Here is a 26,507-nt window from a genome sequence, read left to right on the forward strand (position 1 = left end):
GTTATGTCATTGGTATCCTTCTCTTTCAAAGACTACGACCACAGCAGAACAACGGCGGTTGAAATTGTTGAATTATACCTAATTATACCGTTTTTGCGCCAAATTTCCCTCTGTACGCCGACTCATGGTGATTGTACGAGAAGGTACTAGGTAGGTACCTAATTGATTTTAATGACCCCCAAAATTCTCTTATCTGTTCTTTAGGTTGTGGATCGAAGCAGTGGTCAGGAGTGTTGATAGAAACGGTGGCTGAATGAATATGTAGATACTTCCTATGCTGGGAAATGGTTGACATATGTGCTTTTATGTGCGGCGTGCCTTCACGGAAGAGCTGAAGGTAGGTACACCATGGCTTGTGCCTGCTTGTACGTTTCAACTTCAATGTTCATTGCCGTACTTATTGTTCAAAAGGAGGCCAGTTCAACGTATCAGTATATGTACATAATTTGACACCGATTTTAGACAGGTACTCGTCACAAAGATAGACATACGAGTTGGTCTGGAGTGTAATGATATTACTTATCGATGTCATTAGAGTGTATGGAATTCGATACGAGGTAAAAACATGCATGCATAATGTTTGGATTAGTCTGATTGCGGCTCGCTGTTCCCCTCTGTTCCCATTCTATGCATTATAGTCCAATTATGTCCGGAATACTGGTTCTGTTGTCCATTCGAAGCCTGATCAATGGTCGTCTGCACCGATATAGCCCCATTGTACCTGTCTCGTTATTCCCCCCTGCCATGCCTCCACACGACGCTTTGCCATAATTGACATTGTTGAACCCCACGTCCCAACAAATCCGATGCCTCCGGATTGGATTACTGCGTCAATTAAGACAGGATGCCTACCGGAAAGAGAAGAACTCTTCAGATACGAGTCCGATGACAACAAAGATCAGCTGCTTACCAGTTTCCATACAACTCTTTCGTTTTAGAATGGTCAGGAGTGCTCCAGTTCTGGTCGGCAACCTCCTGCCACCATGCTTCATCCTTCTCGTCACTCGTCATGATGATGTGATTAACCACAATGCCCTTTTCTGCCTGTATCTGATCCTGGACTTCACGAACTCGTCGGGCGATGACTGATATGGATGCGAAACATTCATCAAGTGGGACTGAACATTGGTCTGCGAAGTCGTAATGGCGAACGTGTATTGCGATGTACTGGAAAGCTAAGGTGAGCATGAGCGCAGTTAAGGCATCTGGCTAGTACTTACTGGCGGTGTCGGTCCGTCTTCAGGGACCCCAAACGCGCGATTGAGATAGACATTTGCCAGGTTCTGAAGAGAAGGTACCCAGTGCATGTATTGAGCTACGTATCTGACATGATTCATGAGCCAATTATAGTTCTTCTGCATAGAATCAGGACGTAACTCACCTCCATGCCGGACTATAATCTGTCTCGTATTCATAGGGCTATGAAGAATGTATATGTGAGTCGAATTCATGATGTCGTTTCTGAAATGACACTGTACCTGTTGTGCACAGACGTAATACATATAATCGTAGCACATCATTTGCGCGTCTGGAGGGCGAGAAACCCCATGAAGGGGTGACGGGAGCGGAGTGCCCAAGTCCTCATGAAGAGCTTGAGGAAAAGCAAGTCTCGCCAGGCTCCAGAATGTCGTGTGAGAATCGTGCTCAAAATCGGGGATAAGCTTAATCCAAGGTGGAGTTTTGGTATAGGAGATATCTGAACAAGAATCAATCACCGAGATAAGACATGTAGAATGCACCTACCGAGTTTTAGATGGTCAGGGGCTGCGCTTCCCCGAGGAGCATGTTCTCTATACTGCACAGACTCCCAGATATTCCAACATCCAATTTCATCAACATCCTCGCTCTCAGCGTCTTTGACCTCTCTCCATTCTAAAATTGCCTTCCCCGTGAGTTTGCGCATGAGAGGAACATCGAAAACATCTCCGAAGGCAATTGGACGAACGGGATTTGTTGCCCCTATGTTGATATGGGAAGGCGTGAACATTGGGACAACCGGGACGCGATCAGTGATGAAACCCAGATAAATCATGTTAGCCTGTCTATAGCGGTGAGCAGGTGTTCAAGTTAATTTTCTGATACTGATACTGACATATGTCATCACATCGTTCGCTGTTTGATAGGTGGTTAGCAGAGTCACAAGCAATCACAGCTCAAATCACGTACTCCAACCAGCACCAGGCCAAGATGTGATGTACTTGACGTCCGGCTTCAGGTTTTCTGGGGAAGATATTCGCATCATGGATTGTTAACAGCAGAATATACGCTGAGCAAAACATACCTCTAAACTGTGAAGTGGGTGGACCATTTAACGAGAGTCGAGGATCCCAAGGATCAAGTACTGAAGGTACAGCGGTATTTTGCTCCTCCTCAACATCACTGGCGGGTATGGCAGAAGTTGCGTTGTCGTGAGGCGAAGATATTGGGGTAGACAAGCGCAGGGAATACGGCGTCCAGAACAAGAAAGCGAATATTCCGACGAAGGAGAGGACGACAAGCACCAGCGAAGCGACTAGAATGTTATGCCGTCTTGCTCGGGTGGTGGTACGTTGAGCATCTCTAGTGACAAAGTTGCTCAAAGATTCCTCCGAGTCAGAGCTCAGCCGGAGAGTCGGGGATTTGAAATCCATGAGGATAAGGGAATGGTAGGAAATGGTACGAAACAGAAAGCAGCCTGAACAATTTAGCTCAAAAAATTAATCTGACATATCCTCGTGCGGAATCGAGAGTCAAAGTCAGATCGATCTTGACATAAAAAATGGTGCCTTTGGAGGCTACATATGTCCGGCGTACGTACAACGATCTCGGATCGATCGGCATTTTGTTTCCTTAAGACAGCTATTATTAACAGCGACTTGCCCCCCAGCAGCCTCTAGCTTGCTTAGGCTTGCCGTCTTGCCAATTACTCACCTCCCAGCTTCCAGTTTGCCTTCATCATGATTATACCTATCAACGTCAACACTCTCCAAGTTTCCGGAGTTGTCTCATTTTATATGTCAGCTGCGCTTGTTGTGAGTCTCAGACCGGTCTCAAAATATTGAAATCCACTAAGTAATTCCGACGTTTCTTTCCAGATGGTGTTTGTGTGAGCTAGTCGGTCGAGAGTCTCAATGGTCACAGAGATTTACAATTATATGCCAGCAATAAGCTCGTTTTAAACAATACACCGGATCTCCCTTTGCTCTTCCTCCTGGCCCAGCTTTTAATTGCCGTGGTCCTGCTTCACGTATCTGCAGCCATTTCTCACCGTGTCGAGATACCACACTTTGACTGGGGCGTCGCCAAAAAGCTAACACCAGTTGTACTCGTGAATGTTATTGGACTTGTATTCAATACGCTTTGCCTTCGCGGGGTTGAAGCTTCTTACTTTCAAGTGAGTGTCTAAATTCAACAACCATCTGACTTGTTTCCGACCTTCTACTACTTTCCTTAGATTGCGAGAGGGCTTCAACTGCCTTTGACAATACTCGTCTCGTCAATCTACACCCGTTGTGTTCCGTCTATTAAAACAATTGCGGCTGCTGTGCTCGTCTCTTGCGGCTTTTTTGTCGGCGTAGCTCCATCAAGCGCGTTACCATCACTTGCTAACCCCACCCCCATAACTTTGTTCTATGGAATCTTATCCTCTTTATTCATCGCCTTACACGCCGTTCTCATAAAAAGCTCACTGCCTCATTGCGAGAACTCTACCATTCAACTTGCATGGTACGTATTGCGTCTTTCAATCTGTTAATTTCTTGATGTTGATTTCGGAATAGGTGGACCAACGTAGGTTCCGCTGTATTCTTGCTTCCTTTCGTGGTCTTCAACGGTGAACTCCAAATTCTCCGAGACAATATTCTTGAAGGCAGCTGGGATGGAAAGGTCTTCGGTTGGGGTTGTCTGGTGACTGGAGTCTTTGGATTTTTACTCTGTGTCGCGGGTCTATTATCTATCAAGGTCACAAGCCCCATCACACACATGTTTTCCAGCGTAAGAGAGTGTATTTGCCATCTCGAGCATATAAAACACACTCAAATTTTACCTTCCAGGCTGCAAAGAGCGTACTTCAAACTCTTCTCGGCGTTTATATATTCCACGACATCCTGACTGTGTGGGTTTGAGCGCGAAAGTCATGACTTCACTAATTAAACTGCAATTTCCAGGAACCGTATCTCCTCCATTCTCATTATCCTTGGTGGCACAATGTACGTGAACCTGACACCCGGTCTGCAATTGCAATTCACCATATCTCAGGTATTATACTTGGGCAAAGTCCTTCGAATTCAAACCCCCACAACCTGAGATGGTGGATTTGGAGTCTGCACGCCGTCCTTCCCAAATGATGGAAAGCCGCGACTCAAAGATTCATACGGTAGTATGGTCAGTCGATGAGGAGGAAAAACGGTGAGGTAAGGCTGACGGACTAGATACAGTACCATTATGCACTACTGTCATTTTACTGAAAGTATGTCTAGTATAGTATATAATGACTTGCCCAGGTACATTAGGGTACATTAGGCTAAGTATATGTGGGCTATATTCTGGTACATTCAGATACAGTGATCTAGAGGACATTCAAATGATGTTTAACCCTTCTGACCCTTGTAATTCGAAAATTCTTCGTTGCCCGATGTACGTGTTTATCCTTTCGGAGCGGCGATTTGTGGCTACGTCCAGGCTACGTCTGACCGCGTCTGACAGAGGGTCCTTATCGTGACACATGCAGCCATGCGTAAAAGGGGAGAAAAGGGGTCACCAATCACTACTCACTCGGTTACTGCGGCCTCGGCCCTCACTCAGACTGGTCCCCTCCTCAGTTTTATATACACATACTTGTCCCCACAATCGCAGCCGGGGCATCAACCTCAAGATAAGTCCCAGTAAGTATAACACTGTATAACGACATATGTAACTTACCCGAGTGTCACGATCTGCAAAGCGATCTCTGGATCGTTAATTCGTCAAAGATGCTCAATTGATACATCGGCTAGTACAGCCTACATAGGACATCGTGCGCCGCTAAGCTTCTCGAAGCTCCGACTCCAATGCAACAGAATGCAACCCTTCATAAGAATTATAACTCAAGAGGCTTTTATGTGTTCCTGTGTGTGGTGATATGTATAAATGGCGCATGAGTACAAGGAGATGGTTTGCCGTACCACTTCTCGTGTTCCTCGACTTTCATATCCCTCCAGTTACCTCCATCCCCTGAACTATGCGCCTGCAAAACCCTATACGCATAGAGCGACGTCTCGGCGACACAGAAACCTCGTATTTTCTCCCTTCACGCGAATCTGGAGTGAATGATATGTACGTCCTACTCAAACTCATAGGTGGAAAAGTCTTTGACAAATGTGAAAGGTATCTACATCTAGGATTCTCTGCGCAACCCCAATCCATTCGACGAGATAGAGTCGCTAATGCTTGGGCTATACTTCGGTTAAAGCATCCCCTACTTGCTTGCAACATAGAAATGCATGATTACGACGATATTAAATTCGTGTAAGTTCCACGGAATGCACAGGATTGTATTTCACCCATATTTGAAATAGACTGATGCCTTATGCTTCGCCTGAATCTGTGTTGCACTCTGCCAATGAAAACATTTTTTATCGGCAGGGAACCAAAGAAGGTTCGCATGACTCTCTCGTGTCGTCTGTAACCTGTCAAGCTCATTATCTTGTTTTCGCTGGCAGAATTAATAGATTCATATCTCAATGGACCTAGAACACTTTCCGCTCAGCGATTATCTTGTATATTTTTATCCCAGGAATCGGATAGATCTCATTCTCGACACACCCACCCAGATGGACCAGTCCAATCCACGCAGGTTGAAGATTGGTTTGACTATGATTTGTTACTATGCACAACACATTTCATTGGTGATGGAATGGCTCTTCACCAGTGCGCGAACGATTTTTTCACACTCTTGTCATCGAAGAGAAGCACAGAAGAATTACATGACATTGTGAAGGAACAATGGCGAATTCGCTATGGGAGCCAATTTTCTGTAAGTGCTAGAGCCGACAGCTTCCATAGCGGCTGTGTTAAACAAATGGTGGCAGGAATTATCACTTCCTAGATCTTTAGAAGAGCGCTTACCGCAGAGCTCCGGGAGATTCCAACGGGCGGTATCCATCGTCGACTTTGACCTCAGCCAAGGCCGGCTATTGGTAAGTTATTCGAAAGTCTCGTGTTTGATCTTCGGAGAAATCCAATCCTTGTTTTAAAGGGAGGACATTCTTTTTCCAGAAGGAAAGGGAACGATAGAAGAACTGTCGTTCCTACCGTGGCATTTGATGAAGACCACACAAGGAAGGCTCTCAAGTTATGCAAGTCCCACAATGTGAGCATTTCGAGTGCTTTGTTTGCTATCTGCAATATTGCGTGGGCGCGAACCAGAAATGACAATCCTGATCTTCCTGTGTAAGCCGTCCAGATTCAACGATTCTATCCCCCTATTAATTTCGTTTCCCTGAAGCATGATGTATTCTGCACTCAATCTACGTCCTTTCCTTACCCCCGACGAGTTGAACGACTCATACTGGTTTATTGCCATCTCTTATTTTAATGTCATACTTCCTGGATTTCTCCCGGCAACCGATGTCGAAAAAACTTTTTGGCATCGTGCGCGCTTTGCGAAAGAACAAAGCACCAGAGCTGCAAAACATCGAATGTTAATTTCTCGAAGTAGAGAAATGGCGAAGGAAAGAGGGGTCCGTGCTAGGCGCTGGGCTAAAGAAGATGACGAAAATGCCAGTGGTACGCGGCTACCTTCGCCACCTGTTACGGCTACAGTAATGGAAAGGCCACCATCTACGGCATTGATTGGACTTTCGTTATTGGGAAATCTGGATGGAATCTACAAGCATACCTCGTTCCCCCAGATCAGGCTTCATACCCTCACAACCGGTAGTCGCCAGCGTTCAGGCGCCATGCTGTTATTTGGTTATACATTTGTTGGAAAATTGTGGGTAAGTCTGGGATATGACGAAAATGGGTTTGAAAAGGGCTTAGTGGAGCAATTTTGGAAAAATGTTCTCACTTCTATGGAAGAGTTGTTGCTTTAGGCAAACTATAATCTTACGGTATACAACCTCCATCCACTGCCACCACTTCGCCGACCCCTCTGTGCCCCAATTGCATATCAACCTCGGAAAAATCTGTGCTCCGTCCAGATTTAGCTGAAAGAGACACCTTGAGCCACGGCTTCGATGTTCACAACTTGATAGAATTAATGTTGTTTCCGCCCTTCTGATACACACGGATGAATCTACTGAATAATACAGACATTCAATATTTCTGTAAAGAGAGGGGTACATACATATAAGAATCCTGTATAAGGACTGGCAAGGAGTCAAATCTAAAGCTTCAGGTAGCGGCTATACCAATTGGAGAATGTCAGGACTAGTATGACGCGGTGTTCACTCGCCGCCATGCAAGCATTGCATTCGTATAGCACCAGCTTCAAAATCCTGATATCATCGAGAGCTGGGTCGAGGCTATGATTCCTTGTCTCCTTCCTACTATGGCTATAAACACCTCGCCTCCTTCACAGATCGGGCAATTCCCTCCGCGTTAACCTGTTCCAAGTACTCTCCTTCCACCACTCGTCCATCGAATCAATCCGTTCCCACAGAGTCTCCTCATCAAGCCCATATATCTCGTATTTCCCACCGTCTAACGGTCGGCCCTCTCGAGTTGCGACGTCAATAGCCGCTTTATTTTCCCCCCTATTGAAGAGAGCGGGATAATTATCAGCTGCTTCGGCGTGCAGGGAAAGAAAATTCTAACTTTAGCAGTTGAAGTAATTCCTGTCTATCCGGAAAGAAAAGTCTTGGCTCGAGTACGCCCAAGATACCAAGGGCTGCTCGGTACAAAAACGAATCACCTTCTAGGATAAGTACGTCCCATATTCGAGCGCAAGCTTCGAATGGTAGATGATCGAGGAAAAGCGGCACGATCCAATCCAAAAGGTACGATGCTGGAGATACCTGATGTTGCTTGAAGTTGAAGTAAACTGACATAGAGTAAGACGAGAAGAAGAGTACGAGATTTTCTTGCTCACTTTTCGGCATTCCATCTGCTAACAGAGTTTCAAAGATTCTGAGGCCGACCAAATATATCAATATTCTTCCACCCTCTTCGATCGCTCAATGTTATCAACGTTCTTACCTGTAATAAGCTTCAACCTATCTATTGTTAACGCACAAATCTCAACTTTTGAAAGCTCAAGAGATACCAAACTTACATCTTCCTTGGCTCCACTCCCACCAAAAAAGCTCCTGAGGCAATGTCGTTCAAGTAAGTTCCGCATGACAATAAAAGCTTGTTGTATGGGCATGTTGATCAAGAACATCGCCGCGACCTTGGCAGCACCAAACGTGTACCCCAAGCCTTCGTCTGCCCTGGCGACAACCCAAGCACAGAGCATGTCCTTAAGGTCCGGATATAAAGGCCCAGTTTCGCGATGAAATATGTGTAATGATGGAAGAGTAGATGCGATGTCGGCTTCGATTTTGGAAAGCGTCGCAGTGGAAAAAGCTCCAGAGTTCAGAGCACGTTTGGCGCGGGAGCTACATGAGCGGAAATTGTCTATAGATTTGAATATAAAGAGAGTGAACAAAATAAGTCATTTACACGATATCAATAGCCTCACCTTTACTTAAAGCAAGGGGATTACCGACTGCGCGTTCCCACATACTCGCCCGTAGTTTTGTAGGTATACCCTTCCACCAAAGTTTCCGGAGTTTAGTATTCTTATGCACCACCCTCCAATCCGGAACAATTTCTTTCTCCCAGAGATGTAATGACTCGTCGATTTTCTTCTCCCGAGCTAACCGGCGCTCCTGCAATGCCTTTCTTCGTTTTTCCGCTGGATAACGCATGAATATACCTATGAAGCAGGATCGAAATGGGAACTTTACCTGCAGCACGACTTTGTTTCATCATCGCTTCCCAATCTGCCATATGCTTGTCGTCTTCTTGTCGAGTTTTGGGCGGTAGAAATGAAGGTCTCGTTTTGCTCACAAACTTCTCCAGGGCACTAGGACCTACTGAGCGAGTAAGTCGGTGAGTGGGAGGTGATGGTTTTAGAGTTGAAGTTGGAGTATCGGATACTGAAGCTGTTGTCATGGCTGGTATTGTAGATGCTGGAAGCACGGAGGTGGATGTGGATGCTGCAAAGTTGGGATGTGTTGGTGTTACACTAGATAGTTCAGGGGTAGGCAAGGACTTTGTTGAATGGCCAGAATGATCAGATTCGGCAGTAGAAGTTGAGCGGGAGTGACTCTGTATTGACGCTGAAGGCAGGGGGGCACTAGTCTGCGTGTTATCTACGGATACTGTGACCTTGTGCGAGGATAAGTCGATGAATACAGAAGGATATGGCGTTCCTGTTTCTGTAGCATCTGGAGGATGTTCTTCATGTGGTTCAGAGTTGACCGGAAAGCCATCATGTGGGTTGGACAACGGTATCGAGACGAATCGTGACGAGCTTGCATTATCCTCATTAGAGCGCTCGTCGCTGTCGATTGTCAGGGTTGAGAAAGATTCCATTGTAGATTCGAAGAAGCCATTCCGGGGCTTCTCATCGTCCTCATTTTCGACTCCCCAGGACTGCGCATTCCTGGCCAAATCATTCCGAATGGAATCTGGAGAAAATTGAAATTCGAAGTCCTGGTCTTCCGTATCCGAGAACGCGTCGTCTATATCCAAAGAAGGTTCTAAGCGAATTTCCAGGGCGTCGTCCATAATGATGTGTAACGAAGAAGTATAGAAATATCTAACTCCGGCCCGGACTCACTTTCCAACTTTCGATGATTGCGGAAGTCCTTTTGGTTCTTGCCGGGCATCCCTCTTCTCTTTTCCCTGAAAACCACACTATTCATCCATCCTTTTCGCCTCTACTTCACCCTGGTGAACAACAATGCATTGAATCCCTTGGCCTAATTGCCTTCCGATATCGAACAATCAAAAGTTTGTGTGCCCAGCTCCAGTCTTCGTCTTCTCGATATATCTCTGCTGTATGCGCATCAATTAACCATATATTGAAGGATGACTACGAGGCGCTAGTCATAAGTACCGAGGAAAGGGTTCTTAGACGCGACGCAACTCTGGTAGCAAGCGGCTCTTTTGTGCCGCTTTCGTCAATTCGGGCAACGTTCGCGGAATGGGACGCCCCTCTGCTCGCATTGGTGTCTCTAGTAGAGGAGTTGAGGACCAGACAGGAAATTCCCCCAGGCCCTCTAATTGACTTGCTCTTGGAGCGTGCAAAGACCGGCGTTCATCGCATAGCCGAGATTTTCACCCAACTCTCGCATGCCGTTGAACGCGTCTGGCGAGTTCAACTAATTGCTTTTCTTATCCATGGATCAGTATCTAAGATGAACCCACTCGTTTCTGACACTTACACCTTCTTGGACGGTTCTTTGCCTTCATGCATAACATCACAATCTCGAGACTCCATAATTTACGTTGGACGCGCTATCTCTACAGTAAAAGCTGCAAAATGGCAGAAGCAGCTTCCAACGGACTTGGCAATAGAACATGCAAATGCTTTGGAGAGTGTCATGCCTGATGACCAGCCTAATTTCGATCGGGTAATTTCCCAGATCAGGACCAGCGTTAGCGAATGGCTTTGGATGAACGTGCTTACTTTACAAGCAGTAGAAGAAGCCGTTGACTCATTGTGTGTCATGGCCTGCATTAGTTCTCCAAACCAAACTGATATGATCACAGTGCCAACTACTTTCTCCTACGAAACGGAGAATTTGGGTTGTCTCTTATTCGAGAAATTGAGAGACTCAAGATTTCCCGTTTGACTGTCCGTTCAGGGTCGCCATCGATGATTCGAGAACAAGACTTGAATCTTGTCCTACTCCGGGCTTCGTTGGGCACAACGGCTCAACAAGATCCTGCCTTATCATGCCTCCGTTTCCTCCTACCTTCTGGACCTATTCGACCATTGTTACCTTCGCTCGGAGGCGGCGTTTTGGCCAACTCTCTCTCCCAATCAATCGGAAAGCAGCTTGATTCCTCCCTTTTTACCAGTACGCTCCTCGGAACGCCTCTTGTACTCACATACACGGTCACCTGGCCTCTCGACCTTTTTGTGCACCCCGCCGAGTTATCCTCATATGGTGCCCTATTCTCATACCTATCCGCGCTCCGAAAAACACATAATAGCATCCATACCTGCTGGTCATCATTGTCGAACACCCAACGTGCCCGAAGGCGATGGACAGGTCTAGGTGAGGGCGGAACAGCAGGAGATTTGGAAGCAAGGAAGGAGCTTCTCAGGTGTGGTTGGGGTGTTGTGCGGGATATGAGTTGGTTTCTGGACACACTCATGGGTTATGTGATGATCGACGTCGTGGACGTCGAATACCGCCGAATGAAGAAACAGTTGATGTCCCATAGTGGCGAAGAAGAACATACCAAGAGACTTGGTTCAATATCCACCCTGCCTTCTTCTACGAGCACATTGAACTCTACTCCTGTTAAACATTCAATGCCGACTTCACGTAGCGCTGCCTCTCATATAGGCGGACCTACATCTTCATTAGACTTTACCACTCTCCGCCAAATGCACGCGACGTATCTGGATCGACTTCTCACTGGATGCCTACTTACAAATCTGGAAGTAACTTCTACACTAGCAAGTATATTCGAAGTCTGTGAGCGGTTCGTGGCTCAGGTGGAAAGATGGGGTGGGGACATTCTCCCCGCTTTGTTGTTCGAGGGTTCATTAAAGGGTGGTGATGGGGAGGAGGTCGGTGCTCTAGTGAAAGAAAGGCGTGCCGTAGTTGTTGAAATCAATGAGGTTAATTCTCAGCTCTTTCCATCACATAACAATTCATGCTGACTAGTCTTCAGACGCTTCATGAACTCCTCATGACTTTCTATGAGCATTTATCGTCTTCAATCTTTCAACGGCCATTTGCCTCCTCTTCCGCAGATGCATCCAAGTCTATGGCGTTAGGAGGGCACACGACCTTCAATATGTCACGGATTCCGGTGACCAGCTCATCAAAATCGCGTATGACGGCTGACAAGGCGGACATTGTAGACGTCAGAAGGCACGTCGAAAGGTTAATGTTGAGGCTAGATTTCAATGGTGGTTTCTCAAAATTCAGCTGGGGGAGAAAAGACAAAGATGATGATATTCTTGGAGATTTATAGAGTATGGATGACTACTTAACTCATGTTGTATCATATCGTGCCATTATTATACGTGGTCTCAAATCTGTTCCGAACCGAATACTGCCTATAAGTACTTGCCTGTTGCCAACTCTCGCAGGGTCGCGAAAGCTTTGTTTTTAGCGCTGGTTCCGAGGTCTTCAAGTTTGTTTGGACAGTGACGGGACCCAGGTTTATCTGACTGTATGCAACGAGGAACTCTATGGTATGCAACGGTGAGAAATCCAGTTGAGTGATCCTTCGATAAGATTTTCAAGCATAAGCACTTTAGACGACACATTTCTTGTGTGCTCGGAGTCAAAGGGTTATGACTGTGCGGACAAATACGGCCCAGCGCCTTTCTCAACAACTTCGTTTGCTTTCTTCCCAACCATCATCTGAGATGACTTCTCGTTAGTATTTTTCTATCATTTTTCTTCCCTGTAACCAATGCTTTCATAGAATACAGTCCTCGTCTCATTGGCGCACCTAACACGCTTGGTACGTTTACCTACTCATCATTTTGACCATTGCCATCGATAACCTTTTTCAACTGCAGAACATCGTGTGTTTGTCGAGCAAAATGGCTCTGTCGTCTCGTCCTTCCACGATATCCCTCTCTTTGCTGATCAGAACAACGGCATCTTCAACATGATTGTCGAAGTCCCTCGTTGGACCAACGCCAAGATGGAAATCTCCAAGGAGGAGCCCTTCAATCCCATCAAGCAGGACGTGAAAAAGAACCGTCTGCGTTTCGTCCGCAACTGTTTCCCTCACCATGGTTACATCTGGAACTATGGTGCTTTCCCTCAGGTGCTTCGCGCTTCCTCAATATCTTCACCATCAATCACATCCACTAACCTCCTCTAGACATGGGAAGACCCTTCGCAGCAGCATGCCGAGACTAAAGCCAAAGGCGACAACGATCCCCTCGATGTCTGTGAAATCGGTGAGCAGGTCGGATATGTCGGTCAGGTCAAACAGGTCAAAGTCCTTGGAATCATGGCTCTATTGGATGAGGGCGAAACCGACTGGAAAGTCATCGTCGTCGATGTACAAGACCCTCTTGCGTCCAAGCTCAATGACATTGAAGATGTCGAGAGGCATCTTCCTGGTTTGATCAGGGCCACGAACGAGTGGTTTAGGTATGTCTTTCGACCTATGACTGTCTTTAACGAACTTTCATATCTTACTCAAACGTAGGATCTACAAAATTCCCGATGGTAAACCTGAAAATACCTTTGCCTTCTCTGGCGAAGCCAAGAACAAGAAATATGCCACCGAAATCATCCATGAATGCCACGAGGCCTGGCGTCGTCTCATCACCGGTGAATCTAACCCCCACGGCATCTCCATGTCAGATAGGTCTTCTTCTTCACATACAGATAAATTCATTGATTTCTCCAACAGTGACAACATCACCATTTCAAATTCTCCTGCGTTCGTTAGAAGGGATGATTCCAGCTACCTCAGTATTCCACCAGCCTCCAGTAAACCACCTGCTCCCATTGAACCCTCGGGCAAGTAATTTCACAATGTCAACAACCGTGTCTTACTATCCTGTCATCTGTAGTATCCAAGTGGTTCTACATCTCCTCCGCGCAAGTTTGATCACATGTACAACGAAATTCATTAGACACGAAACGGAAAATTTCTTCTCAAAGTACATAGTCAATCATATTACTTTCATTTCGAGATTGGTTGACAATTTCTACCCTTTGAAATGGATTCAATATTGTTTGATGCGAAGAAAGATGGTATAGGTACAGATGGTAGAGCAACAGAGTCGATTCATGGTCTAGTTTTTTTGAGTGCCGAGATCAGGCTGTGTGGGTGGATAGCGGCAGTAACGATCTGATATTGATGTGACCGTCCACGTCCCTACACGAGACATTACTCAGTAAAATCAGATACCACACAGGCAAGGCTGGGACATACCCTCTAAGGCGGAGAATATCGAGTACTCGTTCGAGTATATTCGAGAAACCGTGTGCGTCTCCAACACTTTGCCTGGCTTGCCCCTACCGGTAGTCAGCTCCAATCGCTGATATGTGAACGTGAACGGAGGTTCCCCGACGAGTGTAAAGACAATTTCAGCTTGATCACCTGTAGGGAGTATCAAGCGCTATTCGTCAATAGTAAAGGAATTATTTTACCCTCGTGAATATCTTGATAGATTCTCTTTCCGTGACCGACTTGTGCAGAAGGTAAAGGATGAACGGAGAACCTCAGATCTGTGATTGATGCTTTGCACATCTTTTGTTGGTGAGCGACGGAAGTCACAGTGAACTCTCCAGCCTGTTGCTGAAGTAGTGAAAAGGGCGACACTTTAGCTTCTTGTGTATACGCCTTGCCATTGATTCGGTATCTAATGATTGGGGATCAGTGACGTTCAATTATTTGATGCATCACAACCGAATTCACCCAATTGACCACGGTGGAGTCCCTTCGAGTTGAAATTGCGCCGCTTCGCCAACACAAAAGTCTTCTCGACGGTCTACAGGTACTATCGCGGCAGCTTCTGCTACGTCTACCCAGACTGAAGTGGCCAACGGATCCAAGGCAGCATGTGCACAATGGGAGGCATCTGCGACAGATTGAATGACGACAAGATGAGGTCCTACTGAGGTAAATTGGTAGGTTTGTAGACTGAGTTTCCAAGAATGATCGTGCACTTCAATCATCTGTTGATCAACGTGGCTAGTAGCCAAGTTTTTAATCGAAAGTTCGAGTTGGAAGGGAGGCGTGCCTTCGAGTACTACGAGACCATCCGAAGACAGCCTGTCAAGTGGAGTGAATAAATCATATAAGCAGTAGGACAACCTGTTGCGGTTTTTGAAACGAGCAGTAGGCCGTAGAGAAACCTGCTGTTCGAACAAGAGTCGCTCGTAACGAGGTATTGGTGTGTTTTTATGATTCTCGAGTGGGTAGGCTCCATCACCAATCTGTTTCACTTCATAGTACACCCGACCAGGATCAGATGTGTGCAGCTGGAACCGGGTACGAGGTTGAATACTGTTGAATATAGGTTGATCGATTAACCTTGTGCCTCCTTGGTCATTGCCCTGTGCGATGTTGTACATGATTTGGAATGGAGGCCGACCTAGGAAACGATTTATAGATTGTTATTCTGACAGGAAGGAGTGTACACACCAGTGAGATCAAGGTCAACGTGGTCATCCATACCTTCGCAAAGAGGGGGGAGGATATAAGAGCCGTTGAGAGGTTCATAAGTTGCAGGTGTATGTTCAGATAACTTCGCGGTGGGTCTCGGAACCCAATCTACACGATAATCCGAGGCATCACCAATGACAGATCCAGGGCACTGCGCATCAGATATCTGGGTTGACGACGTTCATTATCCAGTATAGCATAAGACATGAAAGCAACGCACCTCCAGGATCTCATATAATCCTTTCTCAGAAACATACACAACGTCGTTCGGAGTTTTCAACGTCAACGAAGTCACTCCATCGTCGCCCACGCGGTGATATTTCATGCGCCATGGCTAGAAAAGCATGGTGAGCAAGACGAGAGAGGGCGCGAGAATGCCTTTACTTACACTCTCGCCGGTCAGTCGCAGGGGAAGGCCAGCTCGCTCTCGCTCAAGTACGGTGACTTGACGTTTACCATTGACACCGTAGAACTTGACAGTAGGCTGAGATATATACTAGTGAGCGGGTTATTGTATATACGATGTTGGCTTAGCTTACTTTCAACCTCCTGACATTGACAGAAACCCCGGGGACTGAGATGGGAAGCTTGCATCTGGACTTGTCCTCGACACTGACTATATGAATGAACAGATGTGCATCAGCAAAACCTGCACCGTCTAGATAGGGTAGCATTTACTCAAGTCAATTTCAAAAGCGCCCCCTTCTTGATCCACTGCCTCAGGTATGGGTATCTGTATCGTCTTTCGATTCAAGGTGATATTCGAGATCGTGAGTATCTCTGAGCTTTGAGGTCCGACGAGCTGGAGTTCCAAGCTCCAAGGAGGAGAGCCCTGCGCTCCGAAGCATTTTCAATCAGAAGGGCATGAAAGACGGTTTCAAATACTCACTCGTAGTTCAACTTCCACGTCTACCAATCTGCCCTCACAACTATTTATGGCCTTCTTTCGCCCAGGGCCCTTTGGAATACCTATAAAGTCGGCAGACGCAGGGGGATGAATGATCTGGTTGATACTGGGTCCGTCGAATTCGACCCTCTGATAGTTTGCATCGCTGATCTTGGTGAAGGTGAAAATATAGTGACCACTTTGCTCCGGTTGCAACGTGAACTGCCCTCTGGAGGACGCAAAAGTTTTCGACATCTCTTTCGGCACTTCGGAATCTTTCTGCACTGTGTAGTATACATGGAAGGGCGGAGTGCCATGAAGGACAAGCGTAGCAGAAACCCCAGTATCACCAGAACATTCATGAATCTTCGTCCATTGAATTTCAGCGGTCGGAATAGGTTTCTCGACGACGTTGCACGATTCTGGAGCCAGGACATCACCCGCACACCACTGTTCATTCTCAGCTGTGATTATAAGCAAACAAACAGACAATGCTTACTTTGCCCTTGACACCAGCTATCATATACTCACCTGGGGCAGTTACACCTATGGTGAGGTCCCTTCGACTTCCCTGGGTTGAAAGGGTCTTACACCAAGGTTTGAAACGTTTGCTACTTTTATCACCAGAGGGAGGTTGGTATTTGATTGATACCTCCCAAGGCGCATCGACGGGATCCGCATCAATCGTAGAGACTGTTAAAGCTGCCTCTGAGCCGATAGCTAAAGAAACAGGATGTTCCGGGCTACAGTGCTTGAATGAAATCGCTGGACGTCGCAGCACAGTAAAAGATCTCATGGCACGATGGTTTGCAAGATTGTCAGGCGTGTTTCCATCTATAAGCATTGTATTTCCCGTGGCATCCATGACTTCCTCCAAAGCATAGATATGACTTCCAGGTATATCAAGCGAGATAGCAAGAGGGACTTGGAGCTTTTCAGGCGCAGGAGTCCATTTCGTTGAGTCAGCGCTGATACTGACAATCTGGGAAGAAGGATCAGAGGACGGAGATGATTTCGAGTGACGTCCGCCTTCTATTCCCTCCACCAAGAAAGCCTCTCGTTTTCCATTAACAGTTTTGGACCACCTGAGCCTGAGGGGGGGAACCCCGTTGATGTCCATCATGAGCTGTACGTCGTTTTCTTGTCCAGCGCAACGAATATTGTTTTCTGCTTGCTTATCAGGCGTAAATCCTGCCTGAGGACATGGCACTACGGTCAAATCCGAGGGAATGACCAACCGAGCCTCAGTGCTCGAGGTGTCGAATACACGTTCTAGCCGGAGAATGCCTGGTTTAGAGAGGCGTATGTGTACCAGCGTTTGTGTTCGTTGGAGGGATGGGGAATGTTTTGGGATTGGATCATCGTCGTATTCGTCATATTCGTCCGTTTCATCTTGTGATACGGGACGCGTCAGTTGAAGTGCTTCTACACGCGCCTGCTCGATTGCACGCAGCTCCTTTCCTGATAAGTCGAGGAACTCTGGTTGGCCCGGACCAAACCCAAGAGGTGTAATAGAATATTTGAGCGCGACAGGATTCGTGTTATTGAGAAGCACTGGGACAAGGACTGCGTTCCCAGATGACGGAAGACAATATATTTCCCCATAAGGGTTCAATTGTGCGGTACTTATTGGAGACATCCGCACAGTATGTTGACCGAGAAGATGTGCATCATTCTGTGCCACTTGTGGAGAGAAAAGCCCGAATGTGAACGAAGCCAGAACGTCCACGAAGCTGGACGCTTCGGGGGTATACGCAATATCTTGTTGACCTTCAGATTTAGGTTTTGGTTTGTGAGTAAAAGTTGAAGGTTCTGTATCACTCACTCGATAAACTCGTCGTCACAAGATTTCTATCACCCCACACATTGACTCTTATCCCACCAAAGACCAGCCCATCAAACAGCCACAGACATAGAATTTGAAGGGCGACGACAGCTTTACTGTAGTTAAGTCGTGGTATTCGTAGGAAAGCAAGGATGATGCAGTACAAAGTATCGAATAAAAGCCACTTTCGACAGAGATATTTGCTGTTATCCAGTGAGACAAAAGATGATATTACATCCACAGTTTTGCAGGCCTAGGAAGTGGGTTAGCGAAGGCTATATTGTGAATTGTCGTGAAAAACCTGTAAAAGAACACCAAAGCCAAGATAATACCATCTTTGAGAGGGAAAGTCCAAGTAATCTTCTGAGATCAAGGCCTTCGGGTGTGCCTTGGCGCTACCAGATTCCGCTGACATGCGCAACGCGTATATTCAAGTTTCTGCGAGTACTGCAAGTTCTCTAACGCATGAAGAGGTTGGCAATTTGAATTGTAAAATGTGGCCGTGCCGCCAGTGCTGGTAACGTGATGAACTTAGACGCTCAACTTGCACCTTCATGAGTTCATCATGTGCATGATCCATCAGATTAAGCTAGGCTGAGCTCAAGTTCTTTTGACACCGATTCATACCGATAATCAGCTGCGAGAAGGGAATCCTGAATTCAATCTGCTGCGGAATTGCAAGACTGCGCTGGACTCATTACATCGATCGAATTTTTATAGGCTTACTCGAGAGTGGGTTCTTCGAAGTTTACCTCACTTTTCCAGGTAAGTCAAGATAACTTTAAGGTTCGCGCGTTCTTCCTGTCCTCATGTCCCAACACGTTGGGACAATCGTTAAGATCGTTTCTTCGCACTGCGCTCTTCTTGCCACTTGCTACTTATACCCCTCAAACCACTACCTAAATGGTGATTGTCGACGTTGACCGTTTCTCCCAGTGCTCCGTTAAGATGAACCGTGACCCACACACCTTGCCTCCTCTTCCTAAAATTGAACATGACCTCGATTTAACATTAGCCGTCTTTACTCATAAATCTGTTGGTATCAGCAGTACTGCTGGGCCTACACATTACGACGGTGACCGCCTAGCAGAAGTGGGGGAGAAGGTTTGATAATGTTTTGCTTGTTCCAATGTAAAATTCGAACAAATTTGTAGGCATTGGATCTGGCTGTCACCAATTTTCTGTATTGCAAACAACCAGTCATGAATGGCGAAGAGATGCGAGTATGCAATCCAGGCTTCCATTGAATATCTTGATCGATTGATTGTTCTTACTCCTATAGAAGCAACGAGGAAAAATTCTGCAAGATGAGGGGATCCTCCAGTGGCTCGATTACTACAAGCTTAAGCCCAAATTACGCACCGCAGATCTTACGATTTTGGAAAACCCACGAGTAATATTGACTGCTTCTCGCACATTCACAGAGCTCATCATCGTGTTAACGTAGGAGATGAAAAAGTATTTTTTCACTTATGTTGGGGCAGTTTCCATCTCCGGCGACATGTCAGCCGTCAATAATTGGATCGCTCCGTTGATAGATCCCAATGCTGCACTACTCCCAGACTTTATTTCAGCTTCGAATTCGTCCTCTTCTCAGACTTCTCAGCAAACCTCTCCGCAGTCTCAGCACTCATCATCGAGACCACCGCAATACACTGCCCCTCCACCACCACTTGGAAATCCTCCCCCAATTCCCCCAGACTATCCTCCTGCAGGCTCTAGTTCAATGGGTGCTGCTGCTTTATTGACTCTTGCCACCATAAACCAAACAGCAGTCCAGAAAGGGGTTAACATTCAATATCAAGGTGATTCAAGTGGGCCTGCTCATGATCCTACCTGGACTGTCCATTGCCTCAGTAAGTTTGGTGAATTAAGTAAATATATGGATGGGCATTGACTTCTCATCACAGTAAATGGCCAAGAACATGGTACAGGTAGAGGAAAGAACCAGAAGGTTGCCAAACTTGAGGCAGGAAAAGCTGCGTATGTTATTCAATTCTCATGTCTTACAACCATTGATGAAACTCCCTATGGTTACAGATACCTAAGCATGGGTTGGATGCCAAATGCCTGAGGGAAATGAACTGTGATTTGTTTTGTAGAATATCTTGATAATGAAAATCATGTAAAAACTGGAATCGAACAATGAGGAATCCACGCGTTACAATTTACCCTAGCTTAAATACCAAAACACAAGATAAGCACCCAGTAAATATAAAAGTACTCGAACCTGCGGATCCATATTTGAAAACAACGAAGAGGAAGACTCAGCTATATCTCCTCCTCCACCTCCACTTCCTAGTGTCTGCCCTTTACCAGAAAATGCACCTGATCCAGCAGCCCCAGAAGAGTGTTTGACTATCGCAGCTCTCAGTCCCCTGAAGGTATCACAATAATGAGCAGAGGCCATAAAATGAAGGACGACAACGTACGCTTTATCGGCGCCTCTAACCTGATCAACCTTTGTATTTCCACGAAGGAAGATGAAAGTGGGCCTGACGAATCATGATACATATTAGGTACGATTATAGAAGGGCAACCGGTCAGCAGTCTCACATTGCGGATACACGGTACAAGGAGGCAACATCTCGCGCAGCATCCACATCGCATTTCATGAAATTGACATTGGTATATTGCTTAGAGAAGGCCTCGAAGGCTGGTGCGATTGCGTCTGAGGAAGTCGACTTGGTCAATAGGAATCGGATGAAGGAAGTCTGTTGCTAACGGCAGGGTCCACACCTAGTCATGTTTATGAATTGTGCGCGAGCCAAATACTCTCAAACTTACCAGGTTGCATGAAAGTCAATTACCTACATGGCACTATAAGTTTGGACGGAAGGAAGAGCGGAAGAGTCTTGTGCAACGATGCTCACGGAGAGTTTGTCTTTTTCTTTCTCGAGAATGCCATTGAGCTGGCTAACAGAGGCGATGTGGGTGATGGACATCGTAGTTTGTAGTCAAGTTGCAGTGAGTAGAGTATTACTGATCTTCCAGTGTTGGAGCACGTGGTCGGGGCTGTTAGCACGAGAGCATTACAATTACTCCGACCTCACCTATATATTTTAACACTACATATCCTGTAGTGCTGGCTGAGTGCTGGTGAATATTCAAATTACAAGTTGTCTATTGTATGCGTATCTTACCTATATTAGTATATACTGTATAAATATTCAAAGGTTATGTAAAGTATTAATCGTGGTGTACAAGTCACTATAAGAAATCAATCGACAGGTCGAAATTTGAACAAATCAAGCTCAGAGATAGATAAATAGATGAATATGTACGTCCAGAGAGAAAGACATTGAGCGCATAGTATCCGGGTGCACTAAGTCACTTTAGAGCAGACACCTTGGGATTGCGAGGAGCAGGGGAAAGACTGGTGAATACTTCGACCTTCTGTAGCATAGGCTTCACATTTTCAATGTTCTCCAATAGCTCGGATAGCTTGGAAGGAGGTAGTATATGTCTGTCGTACGGAATAGCTGGAGATTCAAGTCTGTTCGAACTCAACACAAACACCGGATCACCATTACGAGCCTTTATTCCCTTCTTCTCGTCTATATTTTGGTACCCTTGGTTCAAATCTGTCACACATATCTCGCCAGCAGAGGACGCTCGACGATGTCGCTGTGACACTGGTTGTTGTGCACGGTTGTAGGTTCCGTTCATCCGATTAGAACCCAGAGGACTGGATGCTTTGGCGCCAGATGATTCTGAGCGTTCGAGCGTTCTCGGATGTCCGTGCGACTGAAACCGCCGATGCAGGTTCCATAGATGTGCCTTTGACGGGTCCGTGCGGGTAAGCGGGGGAGGAGAAGATGGAGCCGCTTCACAGAGCAAAGGCGACGATGAACGGCAAGAGGTAGCATTGGGAAGCTCCATTTTTTCTGCGACTAGCTTCGTTACAACATTCTTCTTCATGACGTGCATCAAGCGTATTTTTTTGCCTTGGAGGGGATGAAGCAGCAAAGGAGAGCAAGAGAATGTCAACGGGGTGAATGTTTTCTCACCCTCACGTCTACCGGAACCTCTCCTGTCATCGACAAAGTAATCGAGTTTCCATCGGAGTTTGGGAGCTTCAGTGCTGGAATCTCCACTAACTTCCTTGGCAGGGATAATTGAAGTCTCGCTACCACGCACGATATACACACCATTTGACTTCAAACACATCGTGGCTTGGCGGGATACGTGGTCGCGAGACGATCCATTAATAGAAATACGTCTCAAAATTGGTTGGCCATCAAAAGGTGCATAATGAAAGTTGAAAGTCTGCCTGGAGATAGGTACAAACTGAGCAGCTCCTCCTTCGATCACTTTCTTGCTTGAATCCAGTGAGCGTGTGTTAGTTGAGTACCCTGCGAAACGGAAGGTAGGAGTGATAGAGCGAAAACCCTCCTGATCAATGAGGATCTCAACGACGGTGTCCCTCAACCAGCCCAAGTTTCGAGGGAGCTCGGCGTGTGGAGACATCCGAACAGGAGCAGATACTACCAGCGAGGGAAGGGGGACTTGGCGTGAATAATAGGATGAAGAAGCCGAAGAGTCTTTTATATCGTGGCAAGAGCGTGAAACAGTAAGGTTCGGAAGCGAAATGACGCTGTCACATTGAGAAAGTGAGACGGCGGGCAAATTTGACATCGAATGGAGGTCCCCTGCATAGCCGGAGTAGTTCATATATTGAGTTTCATGAGAGCGGTCGGATAGGGTGGAGATTGAACAAGACATTGTAGAATATACAGATGGGGATGGAGATGGCGGCGAAACAATGGGGGTCGTAGAAAGCAGTGTAACAGTGGTAATCAGGCTACCAGAAGTGGATTCTCTGCGATAGCCTTGCAACGAGTACGAAGTAAGAGACTTCGTCGGGTCATCATGCATCACAGTATGTCCAGCATTGTCCGATACTAATCTTGTTGGGTATGGGGAAGATAGGGTTTGAATTTGAGTGTTGTAAAGCTGTGACCTTCGGAATTGGCCAAATGTCCCGTATGTTGAGCATGTCCGAGCAGTTTGGATCGTATCAGAGCTACGACTGGAAGTAAGGCCATAAGAATCTAGACTAGAAACAGTAGAGGCACGGCGAGAGGCGATATCATCGTTGGACTCTGAATTGAAAAGAAACATCGGAACTTCTTCAGATGTCATAGTAGCTGTCAGAACTGCCGGAGCCAATATAGGCGAGGGTGGTCCCAAAGGATCTAGAATCGAGCAAGGACGTCGTTCGGGAGTGGTAGTACAATCAGCCTGAGGAAGAATTTGCGGCGGTACCACAGAGTCGCTGAATGACATTTGCGACAAGTTCTAGCTTCAAGAAGAGATAGGTATCCGCGTCGATAAGTCTATAATTAAGATAAACGCATCGGTACTTTAAGATGTGTTGAACCTTGTTGAACGTTGAGCTAAGGGAGCTTCAAGCAGATGATATACATACAGGCATGTGACATGACTACAGACATTCCGCTCATCCCGAACCAGACGGCGAGAATGTTTCATTGGCTTGCAAGAACAAACGACTACTAGTAATCAGAAGAAAAGCGAGCCAGCGGCTAAACTCGAGTGTCATTAATTCATTGATGATCGATGATAGGGTGAAGGCTATAGCTATAATGTCAGATATGGTGGGAGGGCTACAACGCTGACGAGGAAGGACGGGACCCAAGAACAAGAAATCTACAATAGAAAGGTGTGGCATACGTATAAGGTTGAAATCATTACACTCTATTGCGGAGGGGATACACGTATATATGCAAGAACTTGAACAAGACAGCGCACATGCGAAGTGAGAGTTATGAAAACATTTTGAAGGATAACAACGGCGGACGAAAAGCGATTGAAGTCGAGAGATGATGAGGAAAGTGTTCAAGTCCAAACAACGTGCTAAAACCCCGTGGATCATGTAGGGACACTGAATAAAACACAGGAGAAGCTTGTAGTCGGAGGTTGAAGAGGTTAAATTCCAGTATGAGGCGAGAGTGAAAATGATACTTGATAATGAGAAAATCCAAATGTATGATTGCTTACAAGAGAGAGGGAAGGGGGAAAGAATGTTGAAGAAATGGAGGATCGAGGACGACGGAAGTTGATCCACTGAATCACATGGTAGCTGTCGCTTTCTCGACTTCCACTCTGATTCCCCCGACTCCGCGCTCAGTGAGACTGGGGGCCCTCGCAGGCCGGAAGCCCATTTCTAAAGTGCGGTAGGTAGGGGCGGGCGTTTTGATAGACGGACTATCTCTGTCGCTGAGATCGTCGCGACTAATGAGCTCACTACTATGCTCCGCCATAGGGATGGGCTCCCCATCGTCTCCGCCAATAGCAGTGCTAAAGTCCATACCGTATCCAATTCGGCTTTCGGATTCGGCAAGATCCTGGTCGAGAGACAGATCCATGGGGTCTGCAACGATGCTACCAAGAGTGCTAAGCACGATATTCGAGTCGATAGCACGGGCATGACGAGAACCATAAGCGCCATACCCCGAGGACTTATGCCTCATATGGGGAGGAGTGAACGGAGAATTTTGAGTGACAGATTTGGTGGTAAATGCCGCCATTCCCGTACCGTCGGAGTGCGAAACAGTCTCAGAACCACGCTCTCTCAAGTCGAGGATCTGCGCGGAAGTTTAAGTTGTCTGCTATATGGGTTTAGATACTGTACTTACGAGACGGCAAGCAAGAACCGGTGCCATCATAACGCTCAGCGGGATATTAATCGCAGAAATCACTTGACGAGGTCTGAGGCAAAAGAACCGTATCTTGTTGGCGGCGGCGTCAGGACTAAAAGGAAAAACTCACTGAAGGTAAAAAATACCATTAATCAAATTGGCGATGGAGATCAATATGTAGTAGAAAACACCTGGAACGATCACAGATGAAGTGCATGAGATTTTAGAGTAGAAATATCTAGAAATACAGAGCTCACCTTCGCGCAGGAATGTCTGGATTAGACGACTGTTTGGTCCACCGTTACGTCTGCGGATAGCGATTGCTTTGATGACGGTCATAAAGGTCACGACGGTGTCGAAGAGGAGTGGCGCGATCTACGCCCAGAAATTAGTATTAGGCAGCGAAGAATACTTTCATTTCGCGCACAAAAAACCCTGATCAAAGAAATAAGTTTTGACTCAAGGTCAACTATGAGAAAACACATACCTAGTAAATGCGCCGAGTGAGGCTTTGACATAGGGAAGCAAGGGCCGCTGTCCTGTTCAGATGAAGGTTAGGGCCAACGCCTCAAGGCCCCGAAGATGACTCACGAAAGGAGGCTTAACAAACGGAAGGACTACAAGTGGATGCTATTCAGCGAGACGAATCCCATAGATTTTGTTCATTGTACTGACGCAACATTTGAGTAGTGTCCACGTAAAGCTGATAGGCAACGACGCCTCCAATGGCAGCGAGAAGGAACCAGAGAATGTAGATGTTTCTGTTGAAGAATGCATAGGTACGAATAAGAAGGACAGCTGCATATATGCGCTGTTATTCAGACTCATGTCAATGGGAGAGGGGCAAGCGTACATTCAGAGCCGACTTGATTCCACATGGCGAGTGCAACTGGAATCTGCGGAAGTATTGAGCCTGGGCCAAATTTATCATCAACGCAAGATTGTACCCTGTAAATCTTCTCGCAGGTCTCTCTCGAATGGTCCTTCACAAAGGCGTAAAGAAGGTAAGGTACGACAGCGATGACCCAGTAGCTGCGCGAATGAAATTAGACTGATTGAAAAGATAGACAATGAATGAGCGTAGTACCGGCAGAAAAGATAGGCGACTTTGACCGGAGTCCAGTGCGTTTTCCACACCTGCAGGAGAATGACGAATTAGTCAAAACGGCATTTGAAGCCAGGACTCACGAAGCGCCATTCTCTAGGGAAAGAAACCAGCCAGTCCCATATGACTACCGCATCTGGATACGTGATGAGGCCAGAGAAAGGGAGAATAGATACAAGTCGCCTTACACATCGCTGAGATACGTCAGATAGTGAGCAACGAGAAGGACTGAGGTGATGAGGCTGGCCTTACCGCAGAAATAAACCTGGGTGACATAGATAAAGTAGCTGGCCTCAGCGAGGGTGTCTGCCATACTAAAAAGTGGGGAAAGATTGTGGTTGGGGAAAAGAAGAGGGATTGGGAAGAGACAAACGAGAGGATACTTAGGACATTCACCAAATTCCAAAAGAAGCAATCGTTTGACCGGAAGAAGCAAGTCTTAGGTCACACCATGCTCGATCCTCTGAGAGAAGTGCGGCGCTTAGTCGTTAGAGACGGGATTTTATATTACCAAAAGTCACAGAAGCTTCCAGCTAGCCAATCAGAGCACAAAAATCTTCGGATTTTACGTCTCTTTTACCATCTTCGTTGTCGGTTCCGCCCCGTTAAGTTTGTGTCTCTGCATCCGCGTCGTTGAACGGGTTGCAATTTAAAGAGCCCTAGCCACGTGGTCGAAGATCGAGCTAAAAAAAT

General features: G+C 46.4%; 11 protein-coding genes across 11 annotated transcripts; 5 read left to right on the plus strand and 6 right to left on the minus strand.

Annotated features, from left to right (window-relative positions):
* Positions 1–408: 408 nt before the first annotated feature.
* C8R40DRAFT_1076007 (uncharacterized protein) lies at positions 409–2,967 on the minus strand. The gene is made up of 10 exons (XM_046226903.1): positions 2,870–2,967; positions 2,282–2,789; positions 2,167–2,220; positions 2,093–2,112; positions 1,744–2,038; positions 1,479–1,696; positions 1,382–1,419; positions 1,221–1,323; positions 911–1,167; positions 409–848 (listed from the first exon to the last, which is right to left on the minus strand). The coding sequence occupies exons 2-10, from the start codon at positions 2,628–2,630 to the stop codon at positions 686–688; spliced, it is 1,497 nt and encodes a 498-aa protein (XP_046092072.1). The 5' UTR covers positions 2,631–2,789; positions 2,870–2,967; the 3' UTR covers positions 409–685.
* C8R40DRAFT_1164404 (uncharacterized protein) lies at positions 2,937–4,390 on the plus strand (the record flags this gene model as incomplete). Its single annotated transcript, XM_046230493.1, has 8 exons — positions 2,937–3,011; positions 3,075–3,085; positions 3,142–3,373; positions 3,434–3,705; positions 3,759–3,972; positions 4,032–4,093; positions 4,146–4,187; positions 4,237–4,390. 8 exons carry the CDS (start codon positions 2,937–2,939, stop codon positions 4,388–4,390), a joined length of 1,062 nt encoding a protein of 353 aa, XP_046092073.1.
* A 350-nt stretch (positions 4,391–4,740) lies between these two features.
* On the plus strand, positions 4,741–7,541 carry C8R40DRAFT_8684 (uncharacterized protein). Its single transcript, XM_046236497.1, has 8 exons — positions 4,741–4,862; positions 4,922–5,292; positions 5,344–5,484; positions 5,535–5,614; positions 5,679–5,992; positions 6,048–6,155; positions 6,215–6,408; positions 6,464–7,541. The coding sequence occupies exons 2-8, from the start codon at positions 5,198–5,200 to the stop codon at positions 7,050–7,052; spliced, it is 1,521 nt and encodes a 506-aa protein (XP_046092074.1). The 5' UTR covers positions 4,741–4,862; positions 4,922–5,197; the 3' UTR covers positions 7,053–7,541.
* On the minus strand, positions 7,535–9,735 carry C8R40DRAFT_1032571 (rab-GTPase-TBC domain-containing protein; the record flags this gene model as incomplete). The annotated part of the gene is made up of 7 exons (XM_046223270.1): positions 7,535–7,715; positions 7,777–8,002; positions 8,051–8,088; positions 8,158–8,174; positions 8,234–8,577; positions 8,642–8,857; positions 8,910–9,735. 7 exons carry the CDS (start codon positions 9,733–9,735, stop codon positions 7,535–7,537), a joined length of 1,848 nt encoding a protein of 615 aa, XP_046092075.1.
* Positions 9,736–9,768: 33 nt separating this feature from the next.
* C8R40DRAFT_1076027 (gamma-tubulin ring complex protein) lies at positions 9,769–12,221 on the plus strand. Its single transcript, XM_046226904.1, has 3 exons — positions 9,769–10,672; positions 10,723–11,806; positions 11,860–12,221. The coding sequence occupies exons 1-3, from the start codon at positions 9,801–9,803 to the stop codon at positions 12,163–12,165; spliced, it is 2,262 nt and encodes a 753-aa protein (XP_046092076.1). The 5' UTR covers positions 9,769–9,800; the 3' UTR covers positions 12,166–12,221.
* Positions 12,222–12,490: 269 nt separating this feature from the next.
* On the plus strand, positions 12,491–13,690 carry C8R40DRAFT_1031216 (inorganic pyrophosphatase; the record flags this gene model as incomplete). The annotated part of the gene is made up of 5 exons (XM_046223152.1): positions 12,491–12,575; positions 12,625–12,663; positions 12,722–12,975; positions 13,033–13,307; positions 13,366–13,690. The coding sequence occupies 5 exons, from the start codon at positions 12,491–12,493 to the stop codon at positions 13,688–13,690; spliced, it is 978 nt and encodes a 325-aa protein (XP_046092077.1).
* A 270-nt stretch (positions 13,691–13,960) lies between these two features.
* C8R40DRAFT_1031373 (uncharacterized protein) lies at positions 13,961–18,462 on the minus strand (the record flags this gene model as incomplete). The annotated part of the gene is made up of 13 exons (XM_046223165.1): positions 13,961–14,043; positions 14,101–14,268; positions 14,319–14,530; positions 14,587–15,265; positions 15,316–15,502; positions 15,557–15,670; positions 15,725–15,820; positions 15,876–15,952; positions 16,015–16,168; positions 16,226–16,672; positions 16,722–17,992; positions 18,057–18,300; positions 18,349–18,462. 13 exons carry the CDS (start codon positions 18,460–18,462, stop codon positions 13,961–13,963), a joined length of 3,846 nt encoding a protein of 1,281 aa, XP_046092078.1.
* Positions 18,463–18,585: 123 nt separating this feature from the next.
* On the plus strand, positions 18,586–20,139 carry C8R40DRAFT_1076034 (uncharacterized protein). The gene is made up of 7 exons (XM_046226905.1): positions 18,586–18,812; positions 18,984–19,151; positions 19,202–19,270; positions 19,330–19,440; positions 19,495–19,903; positions 19,958–20,030; positions 20,088–20,139. Exons 2-7 carry the CDS (start codon positions 18,996–18,998, stop codon positions 20,119–20,121), a joined length of 852 nt encoding a protein of 283 aa, XP_046092079.1. The 5' UTR covers positions 18,586–18,812; positions 18,984–18,995; the 3' UTR covers positions 20,122–20,139.
* C8R40DRAFT_1076038 (thioredoxin-like protein) lies at positions 20,140–21,163 on the minus strand (the record flags this gene model as incomplete). The annotated part of the gene is made up of 7 exons (XM_046226906.1): positions 21,101–21,163; positions 20,921–21,034; positions 20,835–20,857; positions 20,773–20,786; positions 20,604–20,718; positions 20,480–20,542; positions 20,140–20,425 (listed from the first exon to the last, which is right to left on the minus strand). Coding segments are annotated over exons 2-7 (487 nt in total), but the record flags the coding sequence as incomplete, so codon positions are not given.
* Positions 21,164–21,377: 214 nt separating this feature from the next.
* Positions 21,378–22,517, minus strand: C8R40DRAFT_1064762 (uncharacterized protein; the record flags this gene model as incomplete). The annotated part of the gene is made up of 1 exon (XM_046225582.1): positions 21,378–22,517. The coding sequence occupies one exon, from the start codon at positions 22,515–22,517 to the stop codon at positions 21,378–21,380; it is 1,140 nt and encodes a 379-aa protein (XP_046092081.1).
* A 1,524-nt stretch (positions 22,518–24,041) lies between these two features.
* On the minus strand, positions 24,042–26,258 carry C8R40DRAFT_9820 (uncharacterized protein). The gene is made up of 14 exons (XM_046236701.1): positions 26,067–26,258; positions 26,003–26,008; positions 25,898–25,950; positions 25,797–25,846; positions 25,657–25,741; positions 25,563–25,605; positions 25,385–25,507; positions 25,301–25,326; positions 25,197–25,248; positions 25,137–25,144; positions 24,967–25,084; positions 24,840–24,900; positions 24,707–24,779; positions 24,042–24,655 (listed from the first exon to the last, which is right to left on the minus strand). The coding sequence occupies exons 1-14, from the start codon at positions 26,125–26,127 to the stop codon at positions 24,140–24,142; spliced, it is 1,275 nt and encodes a 424-aa protein (XP_046092082.1). The 5' UTR covers positions 26,128–26,258; the 3' UTR covers positions 24,042–24,139.
* Positions 26,259–26,507: the final 249 nt, after the last annotated feature.

The sequence above is a fragment of the Lentinula edodes genome (assembly GCF_021015755.1).
Source record: "Lentinula edodes strain Le(Bin) 0899 ss11 chromosome Unknown C8R40scaffold_1, whole genome shotgun sequence".
In the NCBI taxonomy this organism is placed as follows: Eukaryota; Fungi; Basidiomycota; class Agaricomycetes; order Agaricales; family Omphalotaceae; genus Lentinula; species Lentinula edodes.

Excerpts from the sequence above, each read along its gene's own strand:
- C8R40DRAFT_1076007 (XM_046226903.1), bottom strand. The coding sequence starts at position 2,630 with ATGGATTTCAAATCCCCGACTCTCCGGCTGAGCTCTGACTCGGAGGAA. Across the intron at positions 2,039-2,092 it reads CGAACGATGTGATGACATAT|GCTAACATGATTTATCTGGG; the intron begins GTCAGTATCAGT and ends CGCTATAGACAG. Across the intron at positions 1,420-1,478 it reads ATTACGTCTGTGCACAACAG|CCCTATGAATACGAGACAGA; the intron begins GTACAGTGTCAT and ends CATTCTTCATAG.
- C8R40DRAFT_8684 (XM_046236497.1), top strand. The coding sequence starts at position 5,198 with ATGCGCCTGCAAAACCCTATACGCATAGAGCGACGTCTCGGCGACACA. Across the intron at positions 6,156-6,214 it reads TCAGCCAAGGCCGGCTATTG|GGAGGACATTCTTTTTCCAG; the intron begins GTAAGTTATTCG and ends CTTGTTTTAAAG. Across the intron at positions 6,409-6,463 it reads GACAATCCTGATCTTCCTGT|CATGATGTATTCTGCACTCA; the intron begins GTAAGCCGTCCA and ends GTTTCCCTGAAG.
- C8R40DRAFT_1076027 (XM_046226904.1), top strand. The coding sequence starts at position 9,801 with ATGATTGCGGAAGTCCTTTTGGTTCTTGCCGGGCATCCCTCTTCTCTT. Across the intron at positions 10,673-10,722 it reads GAAGAAGCCGTTGACTCATT|TGCCAACTACTTTCTCCTAC; the intron begins GTGTGTCATGGC and ends ATATGATCACAG. Across the intron at positions 11,807-11,859 it reads TAGTTGTTGAAATCAATGAG|ACGCTTCATGAACTCCTCAT; the intron begins GTTAATTCTCAG and ends ACTAGTCTTCAG.
- C8R40DRAFT_1076034 (XM_046226905.1), top strand. The coding sequence starts at position 18,996 with ATGAACCGTGACCCACACACCTTGCCTCCTCTTCCTAAAATTGAACAT. Across the intron at positions 19,152-19,201 it reads TAGCAGAAGTGGGGGAGAAG|GCATTGGATCTGGCTGTCAC; the intron begins GTTTGATAATGT and ends ACAAATTTGTAG. Across the intron at positions 19,441-19,494 it reads CGATTTTGGAAAACCCACGA|GAGATGAAAAAGTATTTTTT; the intron begins GTAATATTGACT and ends GTGTTAACGTAG.
- C8R40DRAFT_9820 (XM_046236701.1), bottom strand. The coding sequence starts at position 26,127 with ATGGCAGACACCCTCGCTGAGGCCAGCTACTTTATCTATGTCACCCAG. Across the intron at positions 24,901-24,966 it reads CCAGACATTCCTGCGCGAAG|GTGTTTTCTACTACATATTG; the intron begins GTGAGCTCTGTA and ends TGATCGTTCCAG. Across the intron at positions 24,780-24,839 it reads AATGGTATTTTTTACCTTCA|ACCTCGTCAAGTGATTTCTG; the intron begins GTGAGTTTTTCC and ends CTTTTGCCTCAG.